This window comes from Pituophis catenifer, unplaced genomic scaffold, assembly GCF_029215685.1.
Source record: "Pituophis catenifer annectens isolate HBS135680 unplaced genomic scaffold, rPitCat1.0.hap2 SCAF_10, whole genome shotgun sequence".
Lineage (NCBI taxonomy): Eukaryota > Metazoa > Chordata > Lepidosauria > Squamata > Colubridae > Pituophis > Pituophis catenifer.
The window spans coordinates 9,710,670-9,724,041 of NW_027256890.1; the positions used below are offsets into that span (position 1 = coordinate 9,710,670).

Consider the following 13,372-nt stretch of genomic DNA (forward strand, 5'->3'; position numbering starts at 1 on the left):
TGGAAAGAGCCAGGAAGGAAGGAAGGAAGGAAGGAAGGAAGGAAGGAAGGAAGGAAGGAAGGAAGGAACTGTGAGTTTGGTAGTCCCACTGTAGTCTGAATGAGGGGATTACCGAAATGTGTAGCGAGGGAAGTAGCTTGAGTAACCCTTATACGTGTCTAAGGATCTTTTTATAAGCAGTGATAGAAAATAAACTAAGGTCTCTCTTACCTCAGCTACCAACATGGGAATTCGCCCGGGGGCAACATCTAACATTATCTATGGAAGAAAAGAAAGAGAAGGAGATGTTTTAGTTGGGTCAACAACCAAGCAAAAATCAATGTATTTCATCATGGATTAATGGCCCTGGATTTTCGACTCTTCTAAGGTCGATGGGGATTCTCAGTTATCCAGAACATGGTTGTTGTTTTTTCCAAGCACCTTCCGACTGGACATTCTGGTTTTTCTTTGAAGACCTTTCGCTTCTCATCCAAGAAGCTTCTTCAGCTAGGAGGAGGAGGAGGAGGAGGAGGAGGAGGAGGAGGAGGAGGAGGAGGAGGGAGAATGGGGGAAGCTGGATTCACTTAACAACTGCCACGACTGGGCTTAGCGATCAGAGCAAAACAGGTCGTAAAACGGGTGTGACTCCTTTAACAACCGTCTAACTTAATGATGGAAGTTCTGGTTCCAATCGCAGTGGTCAGTTGACGATTGCCAATACTAGAGGAGAATGCAGAATATAACATAGTTGGAAGGGACCTCGGAGGTCTTCTAGTCCACCCCCCTGCTCAAGCAGGAGACCCTACACCAGAGGTCTTCAAACTTGGCAGCTTTAAGACTTGTGGACTTCAACTCCCAGAAGTCTCCAGCCAGCATAGAATTCTGGGAGTTGAAGTCCACAAGTCTTAAAGCTGCCAAGTTTGAAGACCTCTGCCCTACACCATGCCAGACAAAGCCTCTTCTTGAAAGACTCCAGTGATGGAGCACCCACAAGTTCTGAAGGCAAGCCATTCCACTGATTAATTGTTCTCGCTGTCAGGACATTTCTCCTTATTCCTAGGTTGGTTCCGAAGTTGGTTCCCTATTCCTAGCTTTGCTTCCACCCATTGCTTCTTGTCTTGCCTACCACCATATAAAGGTAAAGGCAAAGGTTCCCCTCGCACATACGTGCTAGTCGTTCCTGACTCTAGGGGGCGGTGCTCATCTCCGTTTCAAAGCCGAAGAGCCAGCGCTGTCCAAAGACGTCTCCGTGGTCATGTGGCCGGCATGACTCAACGCCAAAGGTGCACGGAACACTGTTCCCTTCCCGCCAAAGGTGGTCCCTATTTTTCTACTTGCATTTTTTACCTGCTTTCGAACTGCTAGGTTGGCAGGAGCTGGGACAAGTCACGGGAGCTCACCCCATTACAAGGCACCAGGGATTCGAACTGCCCAACTGCCGACCCTTTCTGATCGACAAACTCAGCGTCTTAGTCGCCGAGCCACCGAGTCCCTTATAAACCCATATAAAGTTAAGAACATACAAGCCACAGGATTGCTGGGACTTTTTTTTTTTTTTTTTTTTTAAATGAGAGCCCAGATTCAGATTCAACTCGGTTTAAAATGGGAAAGAGAGACCCTTTTAAAGCTGTGAAAGTTGCACGAAAACCGGCTGGGCAGATATAAAGACAAACTGAGTTTGTAAAAAGAGGCATCTGCCTCCGGGACCCAACCCAGTGAAACTGAGGCCGAGAAGGTTTCTAATCCTTGACAAACACCACAACTGTTTGCAAAGCAAGCATGTTGAAACCCGGTTTCGCTGAGCCTCCAGTGGTAAACGGAGCCCTACAATTAACGCATACATGCTCCAGATGCAGATTGCAACCATAATTGCATCCGAGGGGATCTTGGATGCTTCTGGGATCTTGGGTTGTTTTTCTTGCAGATGTTTCATTAGCCCAAACTAGGTAACATCATCAGTATGCCAGAAGGGAGTGGGGCTTGCTTCGGTATACAAGCAGAGAGCAAATCTTGCTCCCTTTTTAGCACTGATGATGTTGCCTAGTTTGGTAATGAAACGTCTGCCAAGAAAACAATCAAACTCAGAGAGCACCAAGGACCCCATAGTCCTTTTCCTGTTCCTTCTCTTCCTCCTTTACTCCGCAAACCCCCCTCCCTTCGAGCATTGATGTTATTTAGTTGGATAATGAAACATCTGCAAAAAAACCCCAATCAAACTCAAAGCACCAAGGTCCTCACAGTCCTTCCTTCCTTCCTTCCTTCCTGGCTTGTCCTTCCCATCTTCCTTCCTTCCTTCCTTCCTTCCTTCCTTCCTTCCTTCCTTCCTTCCTGTCTCCTTCCTTCCTTCCTTCCTTCCTTCCTTCCTTCCTTCCTGTCTCTTTTCTCCCTCCCTCCTTCCTTCCTTCCTTCCTTCCTTCCTTCCTTCCTTCCTTCCTGTCTCTTTTCTCCCTCCCTTCCCTCCTTCCTTCCTGTCTCTTTTCTCCCTCCTTCCTTCCTGTCTCTTTTCTCCTTCCTTCCTGTCTCTTTTTTCCTTCCTTCCTTCCTTCCTTTCTTCCTTCCTTCCTGTCTCTTTTCTCCTTCCTTCCTTCCTTTCTTCCTCTCCCTTCTAGCACTGATGAAGTAACTTAGTTGGGTCATGAAACGTTTGCAAGAAAGAAACCAAGCTCAGAGAGCACCAAGGACCCTCATTTCAACCCTGAGCTTCAAATATTCTCCTTTATCAATAATAGCATTGATGATGTTACCCAGCTGGGTCATAAAACGTCTGCAAGAAAACAATCAAGCTCCGAGCACCAAGGTCCTCACAGCCCGTCCTTCCTTCCTTCCTTCCTTCCTTCCTTCCTTCCTTCCTTCCTTCCTTCTTTCCTTCCTGTCTCTTTTCTCCTTCCTTCCTTCCTTCCTTCCTTCCTTCCTTCCTTCCTTCCTTCCTTCCTTCTAGCACTGATGATGTTATCCAGCTGGATCATGAACTGGCTGCAAGAAAACAACCAAGCTCAGAGCACCGAAGTGCAGGGGGTTAGACTAGAAGACCTCCAAGGTCCCTTCTAACTCTATATATTCCATTCCATTCCATTCCATTCCATTCCATCCCATCCCATCCCATCCCATCCCATCCCATCCCATCCCATCCCATCCCATCCCATTCCACATATTCCATTCCATTCCATTCCATTCTCCTATTCTGTTCCCATTCTCATTCCCATTCCCTTCTCCATCCATTGCTGAAACACTGGTCTATCCATTCCGCAAAAACAGAAACCAACTAATACGGCCAAAACAGATTCCACAGCAATTCGATCTGCCGAGACCTTTGCGAGATTTCAAGCTAAACGCAGAATTCGGTGATCTCACAGGGTTCCTGCTGATGAAGCTGTTTTTTTTTTTTTTTTAAAGATGACTACATCTCAAAAGATTGCCGGCATCTGGTATGTACGCTCCATAATTAGAACGGTGAAGCTACGGGGCGAAACGATTGCCAGGTTTCCTACAGAGATTTCGCTCAATGCAAACTACGTTTCTCCGTTTTTATCCCCAGCATGTTTTCCTCTCCCGTTAATAACTTCATGGCATCGTTCTCCAATGCAGGACCACAAATTTGTCTGAAATGGCATAGGGTCGTGATGGCAAACCTGTGGCATGCGTGCCACAGGTGGCACATGGAGCCGTATCTGTGGGCACGTAAGTGCTGCCCTAGCTCAGCTCCAGCGCACATTGGCCAGCTGATTCTCGGGCACTTCCCGGAAGGGCCAAAAATCAGCTGGCTGGTGCGTGCATGCACGCTTGGCCAATAAAGAATTCGATTCTAATTCTATTCTATTGTATCATGATCACTCACTGACTCAATCAATTTATTACAGTCTTAGACCAGAGACCAGAACGAATAAAAACGCTCAGTAACTATTATGATCATGAGTTATCATTTGTTGCTCCATGTACACTGAGCGCTTATGCACCGAAGACAAATTCCTTGTGTGTCCAATCACACTTGGCCAATAAAGAATTCTATTCTAATTCTATTCTATTGTATTATGATCACTCACTCACTCAATCTATTTATTACAGTCTTAGACCAGAGACCAGAACAAATAAAAACGCTCAGTAAATATGATTATGATTTATCATTTGTTGCTTGCATGTACACTGAGAGTTTATGCACCGAAGACAAATTCCTTGTGTGTCCAATCACACTTGGCCAATAAAGAATTCTATTCTAATTCTATTCTATTGTATCATGATCACTTACTGACTCAATCAATTTATTACAGTCTTAGACCAGAGACCAGAACGAATAAAAACGCTCAGTAATTATTATGATCATGATTTATCATTTGTTGCTTGCATGTACACTGAGAGTTTATGCACCGAAGACAAATTCCTTGTGTGTCCAATCACACTTGGCCAATAAAGAATTCTATTCTAATTCTATTGTATTATGATCACTCACTCAATCAATTTATTACAGTCTTAGACCAGAGACCAGAACGAATAAAAACGCTCAGTAAATATTATGATTATGATTTATCATTTGTTGCTTGCATGTACACTGAGAGTTTATGCACCGAAGACAAATTCCTTGTGTGTCCAATCACACTTGGCCAATAAAGATTTCTATTCTAATTCTATTCTATTCTATTTTATCACTCACTCACTCAATCAATCTATTACAGTCTTAGACCAGAAACCAGAACAAATAAAAACGCTCAGTAACTATTATGATTATGATTTATCATTTGTTGCTCGCATGTACACTGAGAGTTTATGCACCGAAGACAAATTCCTTGTGTGTCCAATCACACTTGGCTAATAAAGAATTCTAATTCTATTCTATTGTATCACTCAATCTATTACAGTCTTAGACCAGAAACCAGAACAAATAAAAACGCTCAGTAAATATTATGATCATGATTTATCATTTGTTGCTTGCATGTACACTGAGAGCTTATGAACCAGAGACCAATTCCTCATGTGTCCAATCACCCTTGGCCAATATAAAGAATTCTAATTCTAATCTAATCACCAATCGATCGACAAAAGGTTGAGATAAGCAACAACCATTTTCCCCTCTAATTTGTGTGCCTTCTTAAATATCTTGGCTGGTTGGTAAGATGCCAGCCTGATTAAACAAGATAAGCACTCAACAGCTTCTTCGCCGGTGACCCCAAGAATAAAAAAAAAGATAATAAAAGCACTCAACAGCTTCTTCGCCGTCGATGACCCCAAGAATAATTAAAAAAAAGATAATAAAAGCACTCAACAGCTTCTTCGCCATCGATAACCCCAAGAATCAAAAAAAGATAATAAAAACTCTCTTTTATTTCATTTTTTTAGCTAGCAATCTTTCGCAATCTGTTCAACTCCAGGCCGTAGCCATCTGATTTATTTATTTTTTTGCGGGCATTTGTCCTGCCAACGCAGAGAGAAGAAGAGTCGAGTACAGGAGGAAGGGAAAAAATTAAAATAAAATCTAAAAATACACTACCACCAGTCTAGGTGGCAGACCGAGACTGCAGAAGTCTCTTTGAAGGAAAGAGGAGGGGTGGGGGAAGAGAGACATGAAACCGCCACGGTGCATTTTTGCTGGATTGCATTATCTGTCTCTGTTGCCCATCTTAAACCCTCTTCAGAAAACTGGTTTGGAAGGATGTAGTTGAGACAAAACCAGCCACGTCTGGGGAGGGCGGTGGAGAGGTGGGGGGGGGGCTAGGAGAGGACGCAGCTGGGAGAGATAAGACAGAGCGTGTTTCATAAAGCTTGCAACACACTGCATGACTCTTTTGCGTTCTCCCAGGGTGGGTACTGATATATATATATATATATATATATATATATATATATGGACTATAAGAGGCACTTTTTTTGTCTCCCAAAAAGGGGTGAAAATGTCTGTGTGTCTTATAGACCGAATATTGCCGAAACCCCGCCGACCCGCCGGGTTTTTTTTTTTTCCTCCGCACGTCCCGTTTTCGAGCCTTTTTTCGGCTATTTTCGGGGCTTTTTTCTGCCTTTTTCAGGCCTTTTTCCTGCCTTTTTCAGGCCTTTTTTGGGCCCGTTTTCGGGACTTTTTTCAGCCTGTTTTCGAGGCTTTTTCCTGCCTTTTTCAGGCCTTTTTTGGGCCTGTTTTTGAGGCCTTTTCAGCCCATCTTTGAGGCTTTTTTCAGCCTGTTTTCAAGACTTTTTTGACCCACTTTTGAGGCTTTTTTCGGCCCGTTTTGAGGGGGGGGGGTTGGCCAATTTTTTTCAGAAAAAAAAACGGCCTGAAAAAGCCTCAGAAACAGACTGAAAAAAAGCCTCAAAAGTGGGTCAAAAAAAGCCTTGAAAACAGGGTGAAAAAAGCTGAAAAAATGGGCAGAAAAAAATCCAAAATTTCTGTTGCTAAGTGAAACATTTGTTAAGTGAGTTTTGCCGCATTTTACCATCTTTCTTGCCCCGGTTGTTTTGGGAATCATGGCAGCTGAGAAGTCAGTTGTTAAGTGAACCCCACAGATTTTGCGTGTCAAAAGGTTTGCAAGGTCCTTGGGGGACACAGTAACGGTCGTAAGTATGAACCAAGCATCTGAATTTTGTTCACATGATCATAGGGAATGCTACAAAGGTTGGAAGTTGCAAGACAAATTGGTCGTCCCAAGTCACTTTTTTCAGTGCCATTGTAACTTGGGTCACTAAATGAACTGTTGTAAGTCGAGGACTACCTGTACTGAAGTTGGAAGGAGAAGAGGGGGGGAGCAGTCTCTGGGAGGGGGGGGTGTCTTACCCAGTGGTGGGTTTCGCTTACCTTTGTTACCGCTTCGCTCGCGATGCGCAGAGCGTATTTGATGATGTCCGGGCGAATGGGCAGAATCTCCCGCCGCCACTACTACCAATTCGCCCGAACCGGGGCAAACCGGTAGCAACCCCCCACTGGTCTTGCCATCCCATTTCAAGCCCCCGGATTGGGAGGAAACGAGGAAGAGGAGGAAGAAGATGAAGCCAAACCAGAGTCCTAGATGTTAATCTTTAGACAGTCCTATGGATTGGCAAGTCTCAACAGGACGTTGGTTTAACGTTGGTCAATCTCGAGACACGATTTTGCAATTCAGTTTCCTGCCAGGCGGTTTTAACTAATGCCTCCCTGACTCTGGAATATAAAACCTTCCAGTAAAAGCAGAATTTTTTTCCCCCTTCTTCTTCTTCTTCTTTTTCCCCCACTTCAAAGGGAGCTGAAGAAACTTTCATCCAGGCCAGAGAAAATTTTCTCGACGCACCACGAAAGGGAACACTGATCGTGGCACATTAATCTATTCCTATTTTTAATATACAATTTACAGCCACAATCAAGTGCAACATGTTCTTAAGCAAAGACGATTGCTAAGTGAATTTCGCTCCGTTTTACGACCTTTCTTGCCGCAAGCTATAACTATAGATCCGTGTATTATAAATATTAATTTTGGAGGTTAGCATCAATTACAGAATAATTCAAACAAGTCTTAATTCTCTTCCACCAAATCATGAATGACAGAGTCGGAAGGGACCTGCGAGATCTTCTAGTCCAACCCTCCCTGCTCAGGCAGGAAACCCTATACCATTTCAGCCAAATTCTCTCTAAAATTCTCAGAGCAAAATCTGAAAACCTTTAGTGAATCGTGAGGATGATAAGGAAATATATTTCATAACCCTGAAAAAAACAATAGCCTGGTACACAAAATAAAAAAAAAGATGAAACGATAAACGGGGATTACTTCCTGACAAATGAAAAAGGCACGAAAAACAGATTCTTTGCGATTTCGGACACTAAATGAGCCAGATGCAGCTTTTATGTGAAATCAGTTATAAAACACCATATTTAGAACTTAGAATCCACCCGCAGAGAATATTTACATGAAGGAAAGGCACAATGAGAAATCAAAAGAATCGTATACATTTTGGAAAAGGAAAGAGAAAAAAAAAGGAAGACATAGAGCGAATAGTAAAATACAGTAGATTATAGGGGGAAATAGCACAGAATGGAGCAACTACTGTTTCAAAAGAATTACAAAGCACAAAATAAATTGCTTTAACTTGCTAAGCCAGACTTTCGCAGGGAAAAAAGGAATTTAATGCTAGGCTGTGTGAAAGCGGTGTAACCCTTGACATGCCAACAACCCAAAGACAACCAAAGAACAGACTTAATTATCACTTAATTCTATTTTTGGCACCACCTTCAACAACTCAACAATCCCTCCCATCAAAAGCTTTTGGATGTGCTCTGCTGTAGAGCAACTCAGACTAAAATTACCTTTTAAATTAATTAATTACCTTTTAAATTGTTTTTTAAATTTTGTATGCTCTGTTTTATCTCGGCTGTTCACCGCCCTGAGTCCTGCTGGAGAAGGGCGGTATACAAATCAAATCAAATAAATAAATAATAAAAAAATACTTGAAAGAAAGAGAAAGAACAATGATGGGGAATCAAGGAAACAAAATCCTAACCTGCTTATCTGAAGCAATTAAAATAAGGGAATAAAATCAAGGTTGAGGATTACTGAAGAACCCAACGGATTTGGGGGAAACTGAGAAGAAAAAAAAAGTCGGATTTGGGGTTTTAAAAGGAGAGGGCGGCTCCGTTTGAAAAGAAAACAGAGGAACAGAAGTTTTGCAAATAAAAACAGACGTGCATTTTGAAAGGGGACGGAAGTCAAGAAATGTTACACATTACTGGAAGATTTACCCCCCCCCCCCAAAAAAAAAGAGTAAAATGGGGAATAAAATTAAGAAATACACTTTGGTGGTTCTCGTCTTAAGATCACAAATTGAGCCAAAAATTTTGTGGCTAAACAAGACGGCTGTTAAGTGAGTTTTGCCCCATTTAACAACCTTCCTTGGCATCGTCGTTCAGTGAATCCCTGCCGTTGTTACGTTAGCAAGAGGGTTGTTAAGTGAATCTGGCTTCCTCGTTGATTTTGTTCGTCGGACGGTCATAAAAGAGAATCACATGATCCTGGTGGGACACTGCAACTGTCATAAATATGAGCCAACGACGGTCATAAATGTGAAAAACGGCAAAAAAATCAGGAACAATCGTCTTGCTTTAGCAAATGGAAATTGAGAGGCAGGGAGCAACTTTGCAGAAACGCCTTTAAAGTTTTTTTTTTCCTCCTAGGGGTTACACAGCTGTTTTTTTTTTTTTGCAACTCTGCAAAGTTGGGTTTAGCTGGAGTTTGCAGAGAGGTGTGCCCCATGCACAACTCTGCTTGCTCAGAAGTTTTTTTAAAACTTGAAATCCAACAATGCTATACGTTTAAAGCACTTATGCAGAGACCCACACACACACACATTTTTAAATTTTTAAAAAACAGTTCGTAATTTTCCTCTGGTTGCCTTTGCTTTTGGGAAACTCAGCGCCTGTCTTGTTGCCAGGGCAAGATTAGTCCATTGGCTAAACTGAATCCCTCTCGATTCCTTGATCCACCAAGGGAGTGTTCAAACAGTTTCAAAACAATTTAAATATTTGTGGGTTGTTTTTTTCTTTTTTTAATGCACCTATTGGTAACGACAGCATTCAAAAACAGATCTAAACGCCTTTAAAAAAAAAAAAAAACAGGTGTCTCTAAAAATAGTGTTTCCCAAACTTGGCAACTTTCAGACCTGTGGACTTTAAGACGGGAGTGCCAGCTGGGGAATTCTGGGAGTTGAAATCCATGTGTCTTAAATTTGCCAATTTTGACAAACACGACTTCTAAAATATTTCAGTACATCATTACTCGTTCCAAAGTGGGGGTCAAAGAGCAATACCACGGGTTTTGATAGATGATAGTAATAAGAGGACCAGTGGTAATAGGCGCCTTGGGTGCAGTCCCAAAACATCTGGAAAACCACTGGAACACCATCGGTGTTGACAAAATCCCCATCGGTCAATTGCAAAAGGCAGCTTTACTGGGAACAGCTTACATCCTGCGACGAGACCTTTAATATCATCAAACATTCACATCTGCCTATCTCGGATCTTTGGAAAGGACTGGATAGGTTGGGTGGGTGGGAGAAATGCTAAATCCAGTCTAAACATCTGGATGGCTGCAGTGAACCACAATATTGGCACTGACAAAAATCTCCATCGGTCAATTTCAAAAGGCAGTTTTACTGGGAACAGCTTACATCCTGTGACCAGACCTTTAACACTAAACATTCACATCTACCCATCTCAGGTCCTTGGGAAGGACTGGATAGGTGAGGAAAAATGCCAAATTCAGTCTGAGAATCTGGATGACTGCGATGAACCATTAATATTGGCATTGACAAAAATCTCCATCGGTCAATTTCAAAAGGCAGCTTTTACTGGGAACAGCTTACATCCTGCGACGAGACCTTTAATACCATCAAACATCCACATCCGCCTGTCCCACGTCCTCGGGAAGGGCTTGACGGGTGGATAACAATGCCACATCCAATCTAAACATCTGGCTGACCAACTAAAATTTATTAAATTTGTATGTCGCTTGAGACTTCCAGACCCTCGGCAGCTCGCAATGGTTGAAAACGAAGAAGAAATGCAAGAAAACAGGCACTGGACAAACAGAACGATGGCAGCAATGAACAGAAGGCCAGAAGGAAACAGAAAGGAACCAAGGGAAAGACAACCGAGTTGTCTTCTGCTAAGGATGTGGTTTCAACTGGTCTTTGCCGGCCTTCCCCGTCCTCCAGCCTTTTAACTAGGCTGGGCCAGCTGCAGTCAAACTTCCTAGACAATTTGAGGTGTTGCAGTTCCCCAATTATATTCCTCCAGACATCTGGAAGATATCCCGTCTACTCTGTCGAAAGCAAAACCCCATCTCAAGTTGTGAAACCAGCTGATTTTTTTGCGGACAAAATAAAAAGCTGCTGTGCCCAAATTTTACAGAGCAAGAAAACGAGCTGAACTGGACCGGGAAACCAGCCGCCTCAGCCTCTCCCTTCCCAAAGTGCCAATCAAGTTTGCAAAACAATTTGCGCCCAACGTTGTGCTGCTTCCTCAGCTGTGCTAACACATGTACTTATCGGGATGCACAGCTTCTTCCCATGTTGAAGGCTGTGCTACAGGCAGTCCTCGACCTACGACCGCAACTGAGCTCAAAATTTCCGATGTTGCTCAGCGAGATGATTGCTAAGTGAGCTTGGCTCCATTTTAACGGCCCTTCTCGTCGCCGTCATTAAGTGATCGCTGCTAGAAATAATAAGCTAGGAATAATAAAAATAGAGGGGGGAAAATATCACCCTGATGGAAAAGAAGGCAGGCCTCAGCTCTGCGTTCCACCCAGCTACTAACGGAGTAGCTGAGAGGACTAACGCGATGGTAGGGCAGTATCTATGCTACTGTGTAAAGCACCAACAATCTGACTGGGCTGATTTATTCCCCTTTGCCGAGGTGTCCTACAATAATGTGGTTCATGGTAGCAGGTTTATTGGGCCTTTGAAGGTTAGCAAGAAATGAGATGCCAACCTTGCTTTTTCCTGGATTTTTCAGCATGGCACGGTTTTGCCCTGCCTTTCGGGCAGAGAAAGCAGTTCTACCTCACCTAATTGTGAACCGCTTAAACGCAAGTACCAAGATGTAAATCTCCTCCATGTAATATTTGTTCTCTGCCACTCAACTTTGGTGCCAACCTAATTAATGCTAATCATCTAGCTGGCACCGTTTCAAATTATTAGGTTTTTTTTCCTGTTACCTGGCCAGGCAATCTTTTCCCCTGCCAGCGCCAATCAAATTCAAAGCATGCCACGACAGGTGCCAAGTTTATTTAAAAAATCCATGCCCGTTTCACACCTTTCCCTCCAGATATTTAAAACGGATCGTTTCCATTTGGCAAGTTATTTGCACCAGTAATGATTTTAAAGAACATTTCAGCAGCTAACTCATCGTTGCAAAAGACCCATTTGAACAGGACAGAGCGGTCACAATCGCTGAAATCACTGCAAAATACAACATATCTGAGGGAGAAAATGATACCTTATTATCAAATATTTTTTGAGATGTTTTCCCATGGCCCGTTTGCCAAAAGTGCAATATTCTGCACATTGTAAATAATAGATCATGCACCAAAAAAAAAAAGCATGAAATATTTTTCTTACCGCTGTCATTTCATTAGCTGGGGGGCAGGGGGACTGACAACAAGGAAACAGATATACCAGGAAATGTAAAATGCACTCTAGATGAGAAAATACAGTCCTCGATTTACAAGAGTTTGTTTAGTGACAATTCAAAGTTACAATGGCACTGAAAAAAGTGACTTATGACAGTTTTTCCACGCTTATGAAAGTATCTCCCACATGGTTATGTGATTTACATTCAGATGATTGACAACTGATTCATATTTATGATGGTTTCAGTCTCCTGGGGGTGACGTGATGCAGTGGTGAAATCTGAACCAGTTGGTCATTGGTTTTCTGGTCGCACATGCGCGCCAAAAGCGTGCCACGCACGCGCATGCACACCACACACCAAATGCACGCTTTGTGCGGAAAAAGAAGACTTCCCTAGGTAAGAACAGCAAGGGGGGGATCAGCTATGCTGCGCGATTTAGAATATAAACTGTGCGGCACAGCTGATCATCGGAAATACCAATTCGGGCGAACCGGTAGCTTTTTTTTTTACTACCGGTTTGACCAAACAGGTAGTTTTTTATCACTACTGATTCGCCTGAACCGGGGCGAACCAGTAGCATTTCACCCCTGACGTGATCCCTTTTGGCGACCTTCTGTGAAGCGAAGTCGACAGGGAAACTTGATTCACTTAACGACCGTGTGACTAGCTATACAACGGCAGTGATTCGCTTAACGGTGGCAAGAAAGGATGTAAAACGGGTCAAAACTCACTTATAACAACAGAAAGTTTGGGCTTAATTGCGGTCGCAAGTCGGGGACTACCCGTGTTTAGGATCTGTCTCTAGGGAGGTCCCTACAACAAAGTAATTAGGGGTCACTTCAAAAGGTATGAAGGCCAGACAAGGAATAATGGATGGAACTGAACAACCTGGAAATAAAGAGAAATTTTCTGATAGTGAGAGCAATCAACCAATGGAACAGAAAAGTTGCCTTCGGAAGCTGTGGGAGCTTCATCACTGGAGACTTTCAAGAAGAGACTGGACTGCCATTTGTCAGAAATGGTGTAGGGTCTCCTGCTTGGACGGGGGGTTGGACTAAATGACCTACAAGGTCCCTTCCAACTCTGTTAATTTGAATCTATCGAAGATGATCCAAGATCTGGAGACTAAAACATGAAGAACGGTTGCAGGAACCGGGCATGGCTAGTCTAGTGAAGAGAAGGACCAGGGAAGACATGAGAGCAGTGGTCCAATATTTGAGGGGCTGTCACAGAGAGGAGGGGGTCAAGCTATTCTCCAAGGCAGCTAAAGGCCAGACAAGGAATAATGGATGGAAACTGATCAAGGAGAGATTCAGTCTGGAA

The 13,372-nt window shown here is 43.1% G+C and overlaps 1 protein-coding gene across 1 annotated transcript in view; it reads right to left on the reverse strand.

Moving 5' to 3' along the window:
- UBE2L3 (ubiquitin conjugating enzyme E2 L3) overlaps positions 1–13,372 on the reverse strand; it is a 161,478-nt gene that overhangs the window by 96,663 nt on the left and 51,443 nt on the right. Inside the window, exon 2 of the mRNA XM_070950839.1 lies at positions 211–258. Coding sequence (XP_070806940.1) covers positions 211–255 — 45 coding nt within the window. The 5' untranslated portion in view covers positions 256–258. The remainder of the gene's footprint in view (positions 1–210; positions 259–13,372) is intronic.